Consider the following 19,903-nt stretch of genomic DNA (forward strand, 5'->3'; position numbering starts at 1 on the left):
CAGTAAAAGTCTGAGGCATATTGGTACATCACAGAGTTTTTCCAGGGTGTGGGTGCCCACAGAGAGGGCACCGAGTGCCGCCTCTGGCACCTGTGCCATAGGTTCGCCACCACTGCTCTATAGCATTGATAGCGAACCTTTTACAGACAGAGTGCCCAAACTGCAACCCAAAACCGACTTATTTATCGCAAAGTGCCAACACGGCAATTTAACCTGAATACTAACTACAATAATCCAAAACTCCAAACCCACCTAATCTCCTTTCTGCCGACCAAACAGTAAGAATGTCCTTTCAGTGCCCCTCAGACAGTACGATATCCCTTTAGTGCTCCACAGAGTATGATACCCCTAAGTGTACCCTCACAGCAGGGTGATCCCTTGGTGCCCCCACATATTATGATGCTTCTTAGTGCCCCTGACACATTGCAATCCCTCCTTAGTTCCTCCCCACAAAGTATGAATACCCTAAGTGCCCCCTTACAGTAGTAATGCCCTATCTGTGCCCCTTCACAGTTGTAATGCCCTCTTTGTGCACCATTTACAGTAATAATCCCCATTGTGCCCCCTTCATAGTTGTAATCCCAATTGTGCCCCCTTCATAGTAATAATCCCCATTGTGCCTCTTTCACAGTAATAATGCCCCTTAAAAGTAGTAATGCCAATTGTACCCCCTTCAAAGTAATAATGCCCATTGTGCCCCCTTTACAGTAATAATACCCTCTGTGCCCCTTCCATAGTAGAAATCACCATTGTGCCCCCTTCAAAGTAATAATGCCCATTGTGCCCCCTTAATAGTAATAATGCCTTCTGTGCCCCCTCCATAGTAGATATGCTCATTGTGCCCCCTCCCGAGTAGAAATGCCCATTGTGCCCTCTCCATAGTATAAATGCTCATTGTGCCCCCTCCCGAGTAGAAATGCCCATTGTGCCCCCTTCACATTAGCAATGCCCATTGTGCCCCCTTCACATTAGCAATGCCCATTGTGCCCCCTTCACATTAGCAATGCCCATTGTGCCCCCTCTGTGTTAAAAAAAACAAATAAAACACTTAACTTCTCACCTTGTCCCGTTCCTGAAGCTCAGTCCTCTCTCCCCTGCAGACACAGATCGCTCTGCAGCACTGTGTGGGCGGAGCTTATGCAGATTTACGGGCTGCAGGCTCCGCTCACACAGGCCGGCGGAGCGATCCGTGCCTGCAGGCTGAATGGTGGAGCGGGGAGAAGTCTTCCTTTTTCACCATTCTGTGCGCCTGAAGGAGGGGAGGAGCGCGGGGAGCTGAGCGGTGAGTGACAGGACATCAGCTCCCAGCAATGAGCATTTCCATCCGTATTGATGGAAGCGCTCATTGCTTCTGGACTCTGAGAGCAGCACCCGGGGTTGACCGCCCAATCCCCTCCCTCCCCCCACACTTAGCACGCCACTGCAGGGGTCCAAACAGTTTACCCCTGCTCTATAGGATTAATAACTGGTAACAGTACATCCATTAGGGTATACATATTTTCTTGCCATGTCTATGGAACAAGCGTGAAATCATCTGTGATTTGTTAAATGCTGATTTATCCTGTTAAAACTAGTCTTTAAGAGATGGGATAGCTGTGGCCATGCATAGACTCTCAACAACAACAGAAAATTGATTGCTGTGTTTTAAATGACATTTGGTTGGTATGAAAAAGCCCAATTTGTTGGCAGGTGTTTGTTATAATGTGGGTGTACTGTTGGCACATTATGAAATGTTATATAGTATCTCACAAGTGAGTACGCCCCTCACATTTCTATAAATATTTTATTGCATCTTTTCATGGGACAACACTGGAGATCTGACACTTTGATACAATGTAAAGTAGTCCGTGTACAGCTTGTATAACAGTGTACATTTGGTGTGCCCTCAGAATAACTCAACACTGTCAGAATATTTATACTGCTCTGAAAAACAGTTTAATTTGTTTATGTAAAAACAAGCTAGAATCTATAATAGAGGAGATTCCGACTTATTTCCACAAATAAAAACAAGAGCTAACGAGAGCTCATTATCAGGGCTGGCTCCAGGTTCATGTGGGCCCTTGGGCAATAAATCTCAGTGGGACCCCTTGTGGCATTTGTCAAATGTCACCATGGCATCTGATAGTGTTAAAAAACTGAAGCGCGGGCTTCCTGCTCAGACGCGCCTTCCCCTAGCGGAGATCAGGGAAAGCACCCTTTCTAAAAATGAGCCACAGCCTGTACTAGGCTTCCAGGCTCATTGTTAGTATATCCCAGTTCAGGCCACTAGGTGGCAGCACTAAACTGTGATATAGTGATTTCTATAGAGAATAATGGAGCAATTTCCATTATTCTTTATAAGTTGCAATCTGATGAAAAGTAATAAGTTTTGAAAATATAAAAAAAAATTAAAACGGAAAATCACCCCACTTTCCCCAAAAATGAACAAAAAAGTAAATAAAATTATGGGCATTGTCGCATGCAAAAACACCCATACTATTAAAATATTTAAAAAAGTTATCCCATATGGTGAAGGATGTAACAGAACTTATATATATATATATATATATATATATATATATATATATATATATAATTTATTTATTTTTGAAAATGCACATTTGTTTTGTGCCATACAGTTTTTTTTACAATTACCAAAAAAATATATAAAATTATACTTCTGCTGTATTAAAGAATAAATGAGAAACTACTATGAGGTTTTTCTAGCACAGTTTAGCATTGAGCTTCATAGCTCAGTGGTTAAGGTTCTTGCCTCTAATGTAGAAGGTTGTGAGTTCAAATCCTGGCAGATAACCCCTTCATGTTCATAGCACTGACTCCATATATGGACATAGCCATATATTGAGTCAGAGCAGGGACTCCTAAGCCGGGAACTAGAGTCCTGACTGTTCAGTAACACTGGTGGATTCCCCATACAGTGATCTTCAGCATAGGAGCAGTGGGCCACGGCACTTGCCCGGTGCTGACGCCGGCCCTGCTCATTATCTGCGCTAAGTTGAAGACAAAAGGAAAACAGTTGTAAACAAAATATATATATATATATTTAATGCATGTGTTTCCCCGAAAATAAGACCTACCCTTAAAAATAAGACCTAGCCTTATTTTGCGGGGTTTTGGGAGTAGGGCTTAAATATAAGCCCTACTCCAAAAATAAGCCCTAGATACATTTTTATATTTATGGATTCAGCAGCTCAGGAGCGCTCACTAATGGCTCCTGAGTTGCCAGGTAGGGCGGGCAGGACCTCGGCGCTCTCAGCTGATTGGAGGCGGGCAGGAGTTAAGGTACAGCAGCGCAGGCTGGCGGCATCACTAAATGCGAAATAATGCCAGCAGCCGCGCTTCCATCTACGGTACCGTGCGAGTACATCGCCGGGCGGGATGAATGGCTTCTCTACCCTGTACTGCCGCCAGCCCGCACGTTCTAACTTACCCCTACCTTAGCTGAATGAGGCAGCAGGAGGATGTCCTTCTCCTCTCTGCTGCCTGGAGCTGGAGGTGCTGATTGGTGGTGAGCGCGTCCTGCTCCCTCCCCCGCCTCCACCAATCAGCACCCCGTCATCTCTCGCGCTGGATCTCCCTGGTAACCTACCGTACACATTGCTGCCTAGGGGCCGGGGCAGTGTGCATACTGTACCAGAAAGAAGTGACATTGCCTGCCAGAGTACTGTACCGGTATCATACTGTAGTACTGTGCCATCCACTGACACTATGGTATACCACCCATTGTAAGTTGCTGTAGGGTTATGGTTACTATGGTAACCCAGGGTTTCTGTCACTAAAAAAATCGTTACCGTATGTAGCCTGCTGACATTAGCGATGTGCTACTGGTAATGTCAGCACTACATAACTGTATGTCTTACGTACGCATACCGTATGTTCCTACCTGACGCTGTTATCACTAAAAAATGATTTTTATAATCCGGTATGCTAATAAGCCTCTAGGTGCTGCAGCAGTGCCCCACCTAGAGGCTCATTAGCATACCATATTATAAAAATCTTTTTTTAGTGATAACGGCGTCAGGCAGGAACATACGCAGTACTTAAGACATACAGTTATGTAGTGCTGACATTACCAGTAGCACATCGCTAATGTCAGCAGGCTACATAACGCTTTTTTTTACTGACAGAAACCCTTTAACAAGATTCGCTAATTTTTAATTATACCGTACTGTATAGGTAACGGTCATTTTTACCCCCAGACAGCATGAGTTCAAAAAGAAAAAGCTACTCTGTGGAGTACAAGAAAGGAATAGTTGAGGACTCGCAGGGCCAAAATCTTACCGCTTTCTGTAAGGAAAAGATGTTGGATTTGCGAATGGTCAGAAAATGGCGAGCAGAGTATGATAAGCTCAGTCAACAGGTGTGCAAGGGAAATGCTAAGAAGCGCAAGTGTGGATCAGGTCGGCGTTCATTATTTCCTGAGCTTGAAGACATGGTCTGTGAATGGATTGCTGACAGGAGAGCAAAGGCTTTGGTTGTGCGCAGGGCTGATATTCAAGAATATGCCCTTGCAGTGGCACCACAATTAGACATATCCCTAGAAGATTTCAAAGCATCACACCACTGGCTGGATGGCTTCCTTCAGCGATGTGAACTGTCTCTAAGAAGATCCACCACACTGTTTAAGCTAGACAATGCAGAAGTCATTAAACGTGCACTCGCATTCAAGACCTTTATTGATGGCATCGACTTTTCTAAATACCAACTTTCCAACATGATTGCCATGGATGAAACTGCAGTGTTTATGGGCCAAGGATCCCAAACTACAATTGATTATCAGGGTGCCTCCTCAGTCTACGTTCCTTCCACTGGTTATGAAAGTGCACGTGTTACCTGTATTTTGGCAATTCGTCTGGATGGAACTAAAGTCCCACCTCTAATCATTGCTAAGGGCAAGAAGGATAAGATTGAACGTGTTTCAGGCGTTTATATTTTTGAAACTGAAAAGGCCTGGTGCACACAAGCAGTTATAAGAAAATGGGTCGATTTAATGCTGCCACTTGTTTTACGGGGTGGCCAAAGAGGTCTGCTAGTCTGGGATTCAGCAAGTACACACCGCGCTAAAGACACGAAGAACTTCCTTCAGGACAGAAAAATAGATCAAATAATGATTCCTGCTGGAATGACCGCTTATCTCCAGACTCTTGATATTGCAATAAATAAGCCATTCAAGGACCATTTGCGCTTAGAAATCAATGACTACATTGAAAATAGAATGGAGAGAAATCAGCGTGGCAACTTTGTGAAGCCAAAACTGCAAGAGGTTGTGACTTGGGTGAAGAATTCATGGGAGAAAATCACTGACAGTTGCGTTGCCAATGCGCTACAAGCAGGCTACTTGGACAAGAGGTGCTCATTTCAGGAAAGCGCTATAGCTAGACATGAGAAGTTGGGGCCAATGCTTTTGAAGGAAATAGAGTCACAAGAAACTTACAGTGCAATTAAGGATTTGCAGAGTTATGATGATGTTCCAGAAGATGATGAAATTACTGTTTTTGAATAAATGTTGATTTATTTATTTTTGTTCAGGAATACCGTACCAGTTAATGTACAGGTAGAAGGAAATACTGTAGGATCTGAAGAAATACTTGATGGAATTCAGGGTTTGGAGAGTTATGCTGTTTTTCCAGAATGTGATGACCTGATTATACTGTATTTGAATAAATATAGATTTTTTGTTCAAGCATTAATGTGTGATTGTTGTTCATGGAGCCAAAATAAGCCCTAACCCTTTTTTCGGAGAAAAAAAATAATATAAGACCCTGTCTTATTTTCGGATAAACACGGTAATAATATTTCAGTGCAATAATAAAAAAAAATATATAAGATGATATAAAATTGGTGCCAATTAAAGAATAATCAATTATATGCAATCAAGAAGACAAAATAACCTATAGCATATAGATATAATCAATAATCAAACTGGTATCTTAGTAATAACAGAAAACAAAATTGACACTTGATTTTTCCTAGCAAACAGATTTTCCTAATTTAATTTAACGGTGTACGATTACTTCATCTCATCATGCCTGAGTTTTGTTATAACTCTAGATTACAATCCAAATAAAATTTGAGCTTCCACCATGTTATGTAATATATATCAATTCAATTTGACTAGAACTACAATCAGTTCTTTGGAGATCACACAATTGTAGATATATCAATTGTATAGATTAATCTCCTTAGATTGAAAAGGCACAATTGATGCTGCAGGTACAATTATCTCAAATCAATCTAGATCCTACAAAGAACAATATGGTCTATTTAAATATATAACTAATCAGTTGCCTAATATATAGACAAAATATATACTCTACCAGACAATCTTTCTGGAAGAAATCGGCGTCAAGGTTCAAATGTGAAATAAGATTAAATCCTACTTTCCTTCTGATCTTTCCTGTCTCTTGGGTGTCTTTGTGGCTTTCCTGGATTCCTGATGTCCCCCCTTGCTGGCTCCTGATGTCCCCCCTTGCTGGCTCCTGCTAACTTTTATCCCCCCTCCCCCCCCTGGAAGGTGGGCTTGGTTTGGCCTTACACGTGACTAATGAGATCATAGTGCATCAACTTGCCACTCATCTCTTACTCACCACCACCACAAGGGGACACTAGTGTTCTATGTAACAGTTTGTGTAATTACAATCAAATTCTTCTATTTTCTTTTTTTTTTTGTGAAAGATAACCTTTGACCTAATTCTAGGACCAAGTTATAAATATAGGTAAGTTATAAAAGTTATAAACATTTAAGGCGACATTGTCTACTTCAAAAATATACAAGTTTTAAACATACTCTCCCTAAATACTTAATTTGCTTATCTACACATTCTTTAGCCAGAAGGTAATTACAGTCAGGTCCATAAATATTGGGACATCAACACAATTCTAACATTTTTGACTCTATACACCACCACAATGGATTTGAAATGAAACAGACAAGATGTGCTTTAACTGCAGACTGTCAGCTTTAATTTGAGGGTATTTTCATCAAAATCAGGTGAACGGTGTAGGAATTACAACATTTTCCATATGTGCCTCCCACTTGTTAAGGGGCCAAAAGTAATGGGACAATTGGCTTCTAAGCTGTTCCATGGCCAGGTGTGTGTTATTCCCTCATTATCCCAATTACAATGAGCAGGTAAAAGGTCCAGAGTTAATTTCAAGTGTGTTATTTGCATTTGGAATCTGTTGCTGTCAACTCTCAAGATGAGATCCAAAATGCTGTCACTATCAGTGAAGCAAGCCATCATTAGGCTTTAAAAAAAACCAAAAAAAAAACATCAGAGAGATAGCAAAAACATTAGGTTTGGCCAAAACAACTGTTTGGAACATTCTTAAAAAGAGGGAACGCACCGGTGAGCTCAGCAACACCAAAAGACCCAGAAGAGCACAGAAAAAAAACTGTGGTGGATGACCGAATAATTCTTTCCCTGGTGAAGAAAACACCCTTCACAACAGTTGGCCAGATCAAAACACTCTCCAGGAGGTAGGTGTATGTATGTCAAAGTCAACAATCAAGAGTAGACTTCACCAGAGTGAATACAGAGGGTTCGCCACAAGATGTAAACCATTGGTGAGCCTCAAAAACAGGAAGGCCAGATTAGAGTTTGCCAAACGACATCTAAAAAAGCCTTCACAGTTCTGGAACAACATCCTATGGACAGATGAGACCAAAATCAACTTGTACCAGAGTGATGGGAAGAGAAGAGTATGGAGAAGGAAAGGAACTGCTCATGATCCTAAGCATACCACCTCATCAGTGTAGCATGGTGGTGGTAGTGTCATGGCGTGGGCATGTATGGCTGCCAATGGAACTGGTTCTCTTGTATTTATTGATGATGTGACTGCTGACAAAAGCAGCAGGATGATTTCTGAAGTGTTTCGGGCAATATTATCTGCTCATATTCAGCCAAATGCTTCAGAACTCATTGGATGGCGCTTCACAGTGCAGATGGACAATAACCCAAAGCTTACTGCAAAAGTAACCAAAGAGTTTTTTAAGGGAAAGAAGTGGAATGTTATGCAATGGCCAAGTCAATCACCTGACCTGAATCCGATTGAGCATGCATTTTTCACTTGCTGAAGACAAAACTGAAGGGAAAATGCCCCAAGAATAAGCAGGAACTGAAGACAATTGCAGTAGAGGCCTGGCAGAGCATCACCAGGGATGAAACCCAGCGTCTGGTGATGTCTATGCGTTCCAGACTTCAGGCTGTAATTGACTGCAAAGGATTTGCAACCAAGTATTAAAAAGTGAAAGTTTGATTTATGATTATTATTCTGTCCCATTACTTTTGGTCCCTTAACAAGTGGGAGGCACATATGCAAACTGTTGTAATTCCTACACCGTTCACCTGATTTGGATGTAAATACCCTCAAATGAAAGGTGACAGTCTGCAGTTAAAGCATATCTTGTTCGTTTGATTTCAAATCTATTGTGGTGGTGTATAGAGCCAAAAATGTTAGAATTGTGTCGATGTCCCAATATTTATGGACCTGACTGTAACTGCCAACATTTTTCACACACTCAGAGACTATATTGGATACCTTACCTAATGCTCTATAGTCAAAGAATATATTTTGATTACAAGATTATACTTGACTTCAGTTTTTTTAAAAGATACACATATATAAGATAAATCATATAATATCACAAATTATACAATGAATAGTAAAATTATCCCCTTCTATTTATTGTGAGAAAAAAATACTTTAGCACATTCAGTCCATTGTTTTCAATGCATGAAACATCTTTATGGTATCCGTCTCTACCTTCCCCCTCGATTTATGACCTGGGAAATGTTTATGCAAAGATTCTTAAGTTTCTTTGCACTTATCGGTCTGGGAAAATCAACTCACTTTGACCTTTTAGAAACCAGACAAGATGTTTACCATAATGTTCATATAAGAATCTGCAATGTGATCTGTATAGGCATTCACAATATGGATTTCTTTTCGTTCAATAGTTTTGACAACAGCCATTAATGTCTAAACCGCTGGCAACAAAAGTGAGTACACCCCTTAGTGAAAATAGCCAAATTGTGCCCAATTAGCCATATTCCCTCCCCGATGTCATGTGACTCATTAGTGTTACAAGGTCTCAGGTGTGAATGGGGAGCAAGTGTGTTAAATTTGGTGTAATCGCTCTCACACTGGTCACTGGAGGATCAACATGGCACCTCATGGCAAATAACTCTCTGAGGATCTGAAAAAAAATGAATTGTTGCTCTACATAAAGATGGCCTAGGCCAGTGATGGGCAAACTGCGGCTCTCCAGCTGTTGCAAAACTACAACTCCCACCATGCCCTGCTGTAGGCTGAAAGATGTAGGCAGTCTTTGCATGCTGGGAGTTGTAGTTCTGCAACAGCTGGAGAGCCGCAGTTTGCCTATCACTGGCCTAGGCTATGAGAAGATTGCCAACACCCTGAAACTGAGCTGGAGCACGGTGGCCAAGACCATACAGCGGTTTATCAAGACAGGTTCCACTCAGAAGTGGCCTTGCAAGGTCAACCAAAGAAGTTTAGTGCACGTTCTCAGCGTCATATCCAGAGGGTTGTCTTTTCAGACTAGACGTAGGTGCTGCCAGTATTGCTGCAGAGGTTAAAGGGGTGGGGGGGTCAGCCTGTCTGTGCTCAGACCACACTCCACACACTGCATCAAACTGCATGATTATCTTCCCAGAAGGAAGCCTCTTCTAAAGATAATGCACAAGGAAGCCTGCAAACAGTTTGCTAAAGAGAAGCAGACTAAGGAAACGGATTACTGGAACCATGTCCTGTGGTGTGATGAGACCAAGATAAACTTATTTGGTTCAGATGATGTCAAGCGTGTGTGGCGGCAACCAGGTGAGAAGTACAAAGACAAGTGTGACTTACCTACACAGTCAAGCATGGTGGTGGGAGTGTCATGATTTGGGGCTGCATGAGTGCTGCTGGCTGTGGGGAGCTACAGTTCATTGAGGGAACCATGAATGGCAACATGTACTGTGACATACTGAAGCAGAGCACGATCCCCTCCCTTTGAAAACTGAGCTGCAGGGCAGTATTCCAACATAACAGCCCCAAACACACCTCCAGACGACCACTGCCTTGATAAAGAAACTGAGGGTAAAGGTGCTGGATTGGCTAAGCATGTCTACAGACCTATACCTTATTGAGCACCTGAGGGGCATCTTCAAAAGTAAGGTGGAGAAGCGCAAGATCTTTACCATCCACCAGCACCGTGTTGTCATTATGGAGGAGTGGAAGAGGATTCCAGTGGCAACCTGTGAAGGTCTAGTAAACTCCATGCCCAAGAAAGTTAAGGCAGTGCTGGAAAATAATGGTGGCGACACAAAATATTGACACTTTGGACACAATTTGGCCATTTTCACTTAAGGGTGTACTTACTTTTGTTGCCAGCGGTTTAAACATTAATGGCTGTGTGAGTTATTTTTAGGGCACACTAAAATTTACACTGTTATACAAGCTGTACGCTTGCTATTTTACATTGTATCAAAGGGTCACATCGTCAGTGTTGTCCCATGAAAAGATATAATAAAATATTTTCAAAAATGTGAGGGGTGTACTCACTGTGAGATACCGTACATATACACCGATCATAATGTTAAAACCACCTGCCTAATATTTTGGAAGCCTTCTTGTTTCACCAAAAGAGTACTGACCTGTCTAGGCATGGTCTCCACAAGACCTCTGAATGTGTCCTGTGGTATCTGGCATCACCCCGTTAGCAGCAGATCCTTTAAGCCTCGAAAGCACATCCCACAGAGGCTGATTGGATTGAGATCTGTGGAATTTAGAGGCCATGTAAACAACTTAATCTCTTGTCAATTTTGCAGTATGGCAGAGCAGATTATGCAGATGAAAGAGGCCACTGCGATGAGGGTATACCATCACCATGATGGGATGTACTTGGTCTGCAGTAATGTTTAGAGAGGTGGTACATGTCAAGGTAACATCCATATGAATACCAAGACACAGTAGTTTCCAGCAGAACACTACTGACCAGAGCTTCATACTGCCAGCTTGCCTTCTTCAGTCATATTGCTGGGTGTTATCACTTAAAATAAAAAAAGGATTCGCCAGTACAGACCATTTTTTATCCCATTGTCCAATTCTACTGTTGTAGTACCCATTGTAGGTGATTTCACTGGTGGGCGGGGTTTAGATTGGGCAAGCTGACTGCTTTTCAGCTACGCAGCCGATGCTCTGTAAGTTGACACCTTTTATTTTTTTTTTCAGTTAGCCTTTGCTACTTATGTGCATTAATTTAGCATTGGCCGCCCATGTCCCTTTTGCTTATTTATCACTTGTCCTTCCTTGGACAACTTTTGGTAGGTACTAACCACAGCATACCAGAATCCTCGGACAAGACCTGCCATTTTGGAGATGTTTAGACCCAGTCGTCACTCAGATATTTATGCTTGCAGATGACAGTTTGCTTGTTGCCCTATATATCCTAGCCCTTGATGGGTTCCATTATCTTGAGATGTTTTTCCGAGATTTTTTCCAGGACTTTTAATATTATGACTAGAAAATGATTTGGAATATGTCTACTGAGTCTACATACCCTGAGTCTTAATGCTGAGAAAGCATTTGGCAAGGCTTCCTGGTCCTTTTTAATCTTTTACTAGCCCACGGAAACTTTTGTTCTACATTTTATAATTTTATTCGCTCCCTTGAATCGGACATCCGAACCACACCTACAGTAAATGGCCATAATACCCCTTACTTGAATATTTTTAGAGGTACTGTAAGGCCTGTAGTGTAACGAGGACAGGGAGGCCCTGAACTGAACCACCCCGCTGCACTTTCCTACTTGTCGTATAAGCCCTAAGACCACAACTGATCGATGGACCCTACACTACTAAGTGCAGAGATGGACAAACACGCAGACAGACTACACAATAGGGCAAGTTGACAGAAAATGGGTCAGAACCAGACGAGCTACAAGGCACCAAAACTTGAGGCAAGAAGGGTCTAAGACAAGCCAAAGTCAGAAACAAAGGCGGCAATCTGATAAACAGGAACAAGGGTGTAATGGAGAAAATACTAGTGAGCCACAAAAGACTATCACTGGCAATGGTCAAATGCAATAGGGGGTTTAAATAAAGAGCCAGGCCTTCCGACCAGAACCTGATTGGTCTGGTGACTTGACTCTCCATAGGTCAGCCAAACAACAGAGCATGTAATTGAGCAGATGGGCTGACATTCAGCCCACTGCTTGTCTTCCCCAGTGCTCGCGTGCTGCGGGGAGAAAGCGGAGCACTGCGCTCTGAAACGAAGGGTGTGGCCGCATCATGGGGGGCGGGGGGGGGGGGGTTCAGCTTGGGTGCCGGAGATTATAACAATACTTTAGTAAGTGCTTTGTATTAACTTTGTCTACATGATAAATGCTATTTGCTGAAGTTACACAACCCCTTTAACATAAGCCCCACCACTGGTCCCTATTTTGGCCATATTTGGGTAGACTGATCGCGCTGTTAGTGTGGGGGTTATAATTATCCATCATACCTGGACAGATCCACCCTTCAAGTTGTTTCTCGAGAAACTTTCATTTTTTAGAATAAGAAAAAGTTTTTTGCTTGCTGGGAAAGCTTTATTGATTAATTACCAAGACATGTCAAACATTCCATTTATAATTGTTTACAGCTCATATTGTGGTTTCAGTCCCGTCTAATGTTAGGTGATCAGTCAGTGACTTTGGTGTGATGCTCCATGATGTCTTGGTGGAGTGTACTGCGTGCCACACAACTTCTTAGGTCCAGGCGACCAATTCAGTCCCTTAGTAGGCATGCTGAGATATATATGTGATGAGAAGTTATGTTTCTGGGCTATTGTTTTGAACACTTTGTAATCTGCAGAGTATAAAGTTCTAGTTGGCTTTGTTGCTCCCTTTTGTTTTTCCCTTAATTGTTACTATTTCCCTTTCCTCCATGACTTCCCTTACCTTTGTTTGTCAGCTTTACCCAAAAAGCCAACTGGTTGGTGGGTTGTCTTTTCCTTTTGGCTGCTTCTGTGTCACAAGTCCTGGAGTTGGATTGCATATATTATGCTTACGGAAAATTTATGATGACCCTTGTTTTTAATATCTGCGTCATAGCTTGTTTGCAACTCCTTTATTGTCAACCCGGAATAAAAACAGCTAAACATGAAAAAGCAAACCTGTAAATAATAATCACATTTTTAATCATAGCAGATAATCCAAGCAGGAACTCAGAGGGGACCTGCCTGTTGTCAGATTATCAAGTAGAAGATAAAGATATCATGCACCATTCTTCAGTAGAAAACCTCATTACTCTTAATGTATATCTGGGACATCACAATAAAGATCTGTCATCTAATCCCCCAAATCATGAGGAACCTTCTGATCAATCAGTGATTGTTACCCCAAGAGCAGGTAAAATGTTTCCGTGTGGTGAATGTGGGAAACGGTTTACAAATAAGTCAAATCTTTTTGCTCACAAAAGAATTCACACTGGGGAGAAACCATACTCGTGTTCAGAATGTGGGAAATGCTTTACTCGGAAATTTAGCCTTGATCAACATGTGCGAATTCACACAGGACAAAGGCCATTTTCATGTTTAGAATGTGGGCAAAGTTTTGCTCAGAAATCATCACTTTCTAGACATAAATTAATTCACACAGGGGAGAAACCAGTTGAATTAACATGTTCTGAATGTGGCAAATACTTCGTCACAATATCAGGTCTTGTCGAACATCGGAAAATTCACAGAGGAGAGAAACTGTTCTCTTGTTCTGAGTGTGGCAAATACTTTATCACAAAATCGGGTCTTGTGGAACATCAGAAAATTCACACAGAAGAGAAGCCATTTTCTTGTTCAGAATGTGGCAAATACTTTATCACTAAATCAAGTCTTGTTGAACATCAGAAAATTCACATAGGGGAAAGGATACATACATGTTTGGAATGTGGAAAACATTTTTCTCAGAAATCAAATCTTATTAAGCATCAAAGATTTCACACAGAAGAGAAACTGTATCCATTCTCATAATGCGGGGAATGTTTTACCCAGAGATCAGTTCTTGATGCACATCAGAAAATTCACAATGGGTAAAAAACATTTTTCTGTTCAGAATGAAATCAGATGATGTTGGATATCAGAGAATTCACACGGGGAAAGCCTTTGTCTTGGTTGTGTGAACTACTTTATTATAAAGTCAAGCTCAAGGTTCATCAGAGACATCCATACAGAGGAGAGGTCATTCTCAAAACAGGAAATGCTTTACCCAGAAATTATACTTTAATTTAAGTGTGAAAATGTTTCCGAAGAACTGAAGTCTTGTTCGTTACCTGAGAATTCACACAATTGATAAGGTATATTCATCAGCAAAATGCAGAAAATTGTCTTACCCAGGAATCAGAGAATTCAAAAAGAACGGAGGCTGTTTTCCTGTGCATTATGTGAGAAATGTTTAAGGAACAGACTAAGACTTTTAATACATCAGGTTATTTATTCATGTTAAACAGACACTAACAATGATGGATTCTCCAAACTATCAATTATTTATGTTCTTACATGTATCACAACTGTGGCTGTGATACATGGAGGAAAATTATTGGGAATCACAAGAAGGAAAAGAGCTGACTTGACACTGAATTCTGTTTAACACTGAATTCATAAATTCAGGCATAAAATGCACAATAGAAATAAAAGTGACTTAGTGGGGATCTTAAAGGGGTTGTCTCATCTCACCAGTTCATAGCTGCCGCTACTCGCTAGCCCTGGAATATTTGCTCAGTAGGAGGACGGTGACTGCAAGGTTGAATAATATCACAGGCCAGCAGCGCTAGAATGATGTAATCCTGCTGCTTGCCTGTGTGTGCACGCTCCTGAGGCTGCTTCGGTGCTGAGGACCTTCCCTGGTAGGGGCTGCCCTAGCTGTGTAGAGCAGCTCCAAGGCTTCTGCGCATACCCTGGAGCTGTTCTACACAAACTCCCAGCGCAGAGATGAGGTGACTGGGGAGAGAGAGCTGCTGTGCATGCGTGCCTATGTGCCCACCCACAATCGGCCACCCGAAAGGCAGGAGCTTTTTCATACATTGTTCAAGCAAGGCCACCATTGCTGGATTGCAGTGGTGGCCATAACCCCTGACAACATCCAAGCTAAAATAGGTTGGAAAAATGAATTGAAATAAGGAATGGAGCCAATATGGACAGTTCAGGCTTATATTAATTTTGTATACTTGATAAATGCCATTTGCTGAAGTGAGACAACCCCTTTAAATGCTACATGCGCCATCAATTTAAAATACTAGATTGTGTCACTATTCCTAAAACTACATTTTCAGTTTTGAAAATTCACTTTAGAAATGTAAAAGCTGTTAGATTTGAGTTTATGTCCACTAAACAGAGTTTATAATATAGGCAGTGCCCTTAATTTTTTGATAGCAGCTGTACACCCATATCCAGTCATCCTGTTTTGTACTGAAGAGTACATTCTTTCTAACATTGTTCATTGTTTTAACAACATAAAAGAATGGGTATCCACACTCCCCAATCCCTACTGCTGTCATTCAAACTTTGCTCCAACAATCATTGCTTTCCACTGCCTGCCTGGCTCTACAGAAATGCCAAGAAAGCCCCACCTAGTCAATCACTGACTGAGGTGAGTGACTGCTAAGGCCAGGGACTGGCTAAGTGTGCCTTTCTTGGCATTTCCAATTTGTCAGGTCAGGAAGTAGAGAGCAGCAGGGACGGACTGGCTATAGACCCTACTGGGAAATATCCCGGAGGGCCATTGCCCAGGGGGCCGCCCAAGGACTCCTCATGGCTGCCAGCCAGGTATATAAATATCTGATGTTCTCAGCATTAATTAATGTAAGAGCATTAGGCACTTATGCACCTGGCCAGCAGCCGCAGGTGGCCTCCTGAATTCAATTGTATCGATGACAATTATACGGTTTAATTCTGTGGCCTGGGTGGCAGTTCTTTGTGCTGCACTGTGGTAATTGGTTTTGCAGAGGCAATATTTTGTTCTGCACCATGGTATTGCTGGCCCCGCCTACTTCTATTGGCCATCCCTTCATGTGTTGGCCCTGCCCACTTGTGTTGCCCTGCCTTCTGTCAGTTTGGACCCACCTGCAACATCGGGACGCTTTTTATTTTATATTTTTAATTTTTTTCCAGTGCCACTTTAAGTTCTCAGTCCGCCCCCAGAAAGCTGTGTCTACACAGCCGTGGCAGGGGTTTGGTGATGGTGAATACCTGTTCTTGCGTGTTTTTAAGCCTCTCTGAGCCCCATGCCTCAATTTTTTATTGTACTGGAATAGCACATTAAAGAGGACCTTTCACCAGAATAAAACCTCTAAACTGACTATACAGACGTGTAGAGCGGCGCCCAGGGATTCCCCTGCACTTACTGTTATCCCTGGGCGCCGCTCCGTTCGCCCGGTATAGCCTCCGGTATCTTCATAGTTAGGCTCCACCCAGGGGAACCTGACAGCGTCTCTTTCTCCTATGCTGTAGCGCTGGCCAATCACAGCGCTCAGCTCATAGCCTGAGAGGTTTTTTTTTCTCTCAGGCTATGAGCTGAGCGCTGCGATTGGTCAGCGCTACAGCATAGGAGAAAGAGACGCCGGCAGGTTCCCCTGGGTGGAGCCTAACTATGAAGATACCGGAGGTTTTATTCTGGTGAAAGGTCCTCTTTAACTACTGTTCATCTGTTACATAACATATCCTGCTGTTTCAGTTTACCTTTTGTGCAACACCATTTAAAAAAATATATATATTTGGTGTACATTGTTCTAAATTTCGATGTTACTACTTATATGTGCAAAAAAGGACTCGAGTATTGTAGTTTTTCCACAGACTGCCCACAGCTGCTCTAATTATTATGTACAGAAAAATAAAGGCAGAATAGAAAATATGTTTTCATTATGTAGTTTTAAAGACTGCTTTGATTTTGTGTTCCATTTTTAAGGTTTTGTTATCTGCGCAAGACCTCAGTGTCCTGTGGTATCTGATACCAGGATGTTAGTTGGAGATTATTTAAGATGTGTAAGGTGCATGATGGGGCTGCCATGGATGGAACTTGCCATGCTCCTCAAACCATTACTGATCAATTTTTGCAGTGAGGCACTCTGATCTGTCTGAAAGACCTCACTGCGATTACGGAATACTGTTCCCATGAAGGAGTATACTTTGTCTACAACAATGTTTACGTAGGTGGCAACTGTCAAAATACCATTCACTTGAATGCCAGAAGCAAGGTTTCCCAGCAAAACATTAACTGGAGTATCACATTGCCTCCGACAACTTTCTTTTTTTCCATAGTGCATCTTGTTGTCTTCTCTTCCCCAGGTAAACGACACACACACCCACATAAGGTAAAAGAAAAGAAAACATGATTCTCCAAATTAGGCTACCTTCTTCCATTGCTCTGCGTTCTTGTTTTACTGCTGTGATGTCCATTATAGACGTTTTCAGTGTTTGACAGGGGTTAGCACAGGCACTCTGAACGGTCAGCAGCCAATCGGCCCAATGTGAAACAAGCTGCGATGCGCTTTGAGTTCTTTTAGTTATAGCCAAAATCAACTTTTTCAGCAGTATTTGCTACAGACTCTGTTTTCAAATATCGCACCAGGTGCCTTTGCTCCTTATGTGCATCACCGAACCTTGGGCACCCATGAACCAGTTGCCAGTTTATCTTTTTTCCTTACTTGGACCACTTTTGGTTGGTAATAACCACTGCATACCAGGTACACCCTAAACATCATACCTTTTGGAGATGCTATTACCCAGTCTGACCATAACCATTTGGCAATTGTCAAAGTTGCTGAGATCCTTACGATTTCCCAATTTTTTTCCAACACACCAATTTTGAGAACTGGCCACTTGCTGCCTTATATATCCATCTCCTGAACAGATGCCATTGTCACAAGATGTTATTCAGGTCACTTAACAGTGCTTTTAATGTTATGGTTGATCGGTGTATATCTAATTTGTTTTATAAATAAAAGCCTGAAAGTAATAATCAAATGCATTTTTAATCATAGCAGGTAATCCAAGCAGGAACTCAGAGGGGGCCTGTCTGTTGTCAAATTATCAAGTAGAAGATAAAGATATTATGCACCATTCTTCAGTCCAAAACCTCATTACCCTTAATGTATATCTGGAACATCACAATACAGATATGTTGTCTAATCCCTCAAATTGTGAGGAACCTTCTGATCAATCACAGATTGTTACCCCTGCAGGTCACAGAGCGGATAAAATGTTTCAATGTGGTGAATGTGGGAAACTGTTTACAAAAAAGTCAAATCTTTCTGTACACAGGAGAATACACACTGGGGAGAAACCATACTCGTGTTCAGAATGTGGGAAATGCTTTACTCGGAAATTTAGCCTTGATCAACATGTGCAAATTCACACTGGACAAAAGCCATTTTCATGTTTAGAATGTGGTCAAAGTTTTGATCAGAAATCATTACTTTCCAGGCATAAATTAATTCACACAGGTGAGGAACCAGTTGAATTAACATGTTCTGAATGTGGCAAATATTTCATCAAGAAATCAGGTCTTGTCGAACATCAGAAAATTCACACAGGAGAGAAACCATTCTCTTGTTCTGAATGTGGAAAAGCTTTTATCCAGAAATCAGGTCTTATTGAACATAAGAAAATTCACACGGGTGAAAGGCTGCATACGTGTTTGGAGTGTGGGAAATGCTTTCCCCGAAAATCAAATCTTGTTAGACATCAAAGATTTCACACTGGAGAGAAGCCATATCCATGCTCAGAATGTGGGAAACGGTTTACCCAAAGATCAGTTCTTGTTGAACATCAGCGAATTCACACAGGGGAGAAGCCATATTTATGTTCAGAATGTGGAAAGCGTTTTACACAGAAATCAGATCTTGTTGAACATCAGAGAATTCACACAGGCGAAAAGCCATATTCTTGTCTTGATTGTGGGAAATGCTTTATCACTAAAGTCAAACTCAAGGTTCATCAAAGAATTCATACTGGGGAGAAGCCATTTACATGTTCTGAATGTGGGAAAGGCTTCACACAAAAATCACATCTTAGTAAACATCATAGATTTCACTCAGGAGAGAAGCCATTTGCATGTTCTGAGTGCGAAAAATGTTTTTCCAAGAAATCAAGTCTTGTTTATCACCAGAGAATTCATATAGTGGATAAGCCATACTCATGATCAAAAATGCAGAAATATGTTTTACCAAGGAATCGGAGCTTATTTAGCTTTATAGAATTCATTCAGGTTACAGAATGTTCATTATGCTGGAAATGTTTTAGAAAAAGAACAAGTCTTTTAGGATAGCTTCTCATATAGGTTTTATATAGTGTCGGTTTTGTGAACTTTTGCGGTTTAAGGGCTCTTTCACACTTGTGTTGTCCGGATCCGTCGTGCACTCCATTTGGCGGAGGTGCCCGCCGGATCCGGAACAACGCAAGTGAACTGAAAGCATTTGAAGACGGATCAGTCTTCAAAATGCGTTCAGTGTTACTATGGCACCCAGGACGCTATTAAAGTCCTGGCTGCCATAGTAGTAGTGGGGAGCAGGGGGCAGTATACTTACAGTCCGTGCGGCTCCCGGGGCGCTCCAGAATGACGTCAGAGCGCCCCATACGCATGGATGACGTGATCCATGTGATCACGTCACCCATGCGCGTGGGGCGCCCTGACGTCACTCTGAAGCGCCCTGGGAGCCGCACGGACGGTAAGTATACTGCTCCCCACTACACTTTACCATGGCAAACAGGACTTTAGTGTCCTGGGAGCCATGGTAACCATTCAGAAAAAGCTAAACGTCGGATCCGGTAATGCGCCGAAACAACGTTTAGCTTAAGGCCGGATCCGGATTAATGCCTTTCAATGGGCATTAATTCCGGATCCGGCCTTGCGGCAAGTGTTCAGGATTTT

The 19,903-nt window shown here is 42.0% G+C and overlaps 1 protein-coding gene across 5 annotated transcripts in view; it reads left to right on the forward strand.

Moving 5' to 3' along the window:
- LOC121005380 (zinc finger protein 436-like) overlaps positions 1-19,344 on the forward strand; it is a 49,930-nt gene extending 30,586 nt beyond the window's left edge. For 3 of the 5 annotated variants that reach the window (XM_040438095.1, XM_040438094.1, XM_040438091.1), the window contains exons 9-10: positions 13,190-13,393; positions 18,015-19,344. In XM_040438095.1, coding sequence (XP_040294029.1) covers positions 13,190-13,393; positions 18,015-19,174 — 1,364 coding nt within the window. In that variant the 3' untranslated portion in view covers positions 19,175-19,344. The remainder of the gene's footprint in view (positions 1-13,189; positions 13,394-18,014) is intronic. The other 2 variants (XM_040438093.1, XM_040438096.1) reach the window with 2 other exon arrangements.
- Positions 19,345-19,903: the final 559 nt, after the last annotated feature.

Source organism: Bufo bufo, chromosome 6 (assembly GCF_905171765.1).
Source record: "Bufo bufo chromosome 6, aBufBuf1.1, whole genome shotgun sequence".
In the NCBI taxonomy this organism is placed as follows: Eukaryota; Metazoa; Chordata; class Amphibia; order Anura; family Bufonidae; genus Bufo; species Bufo bufo.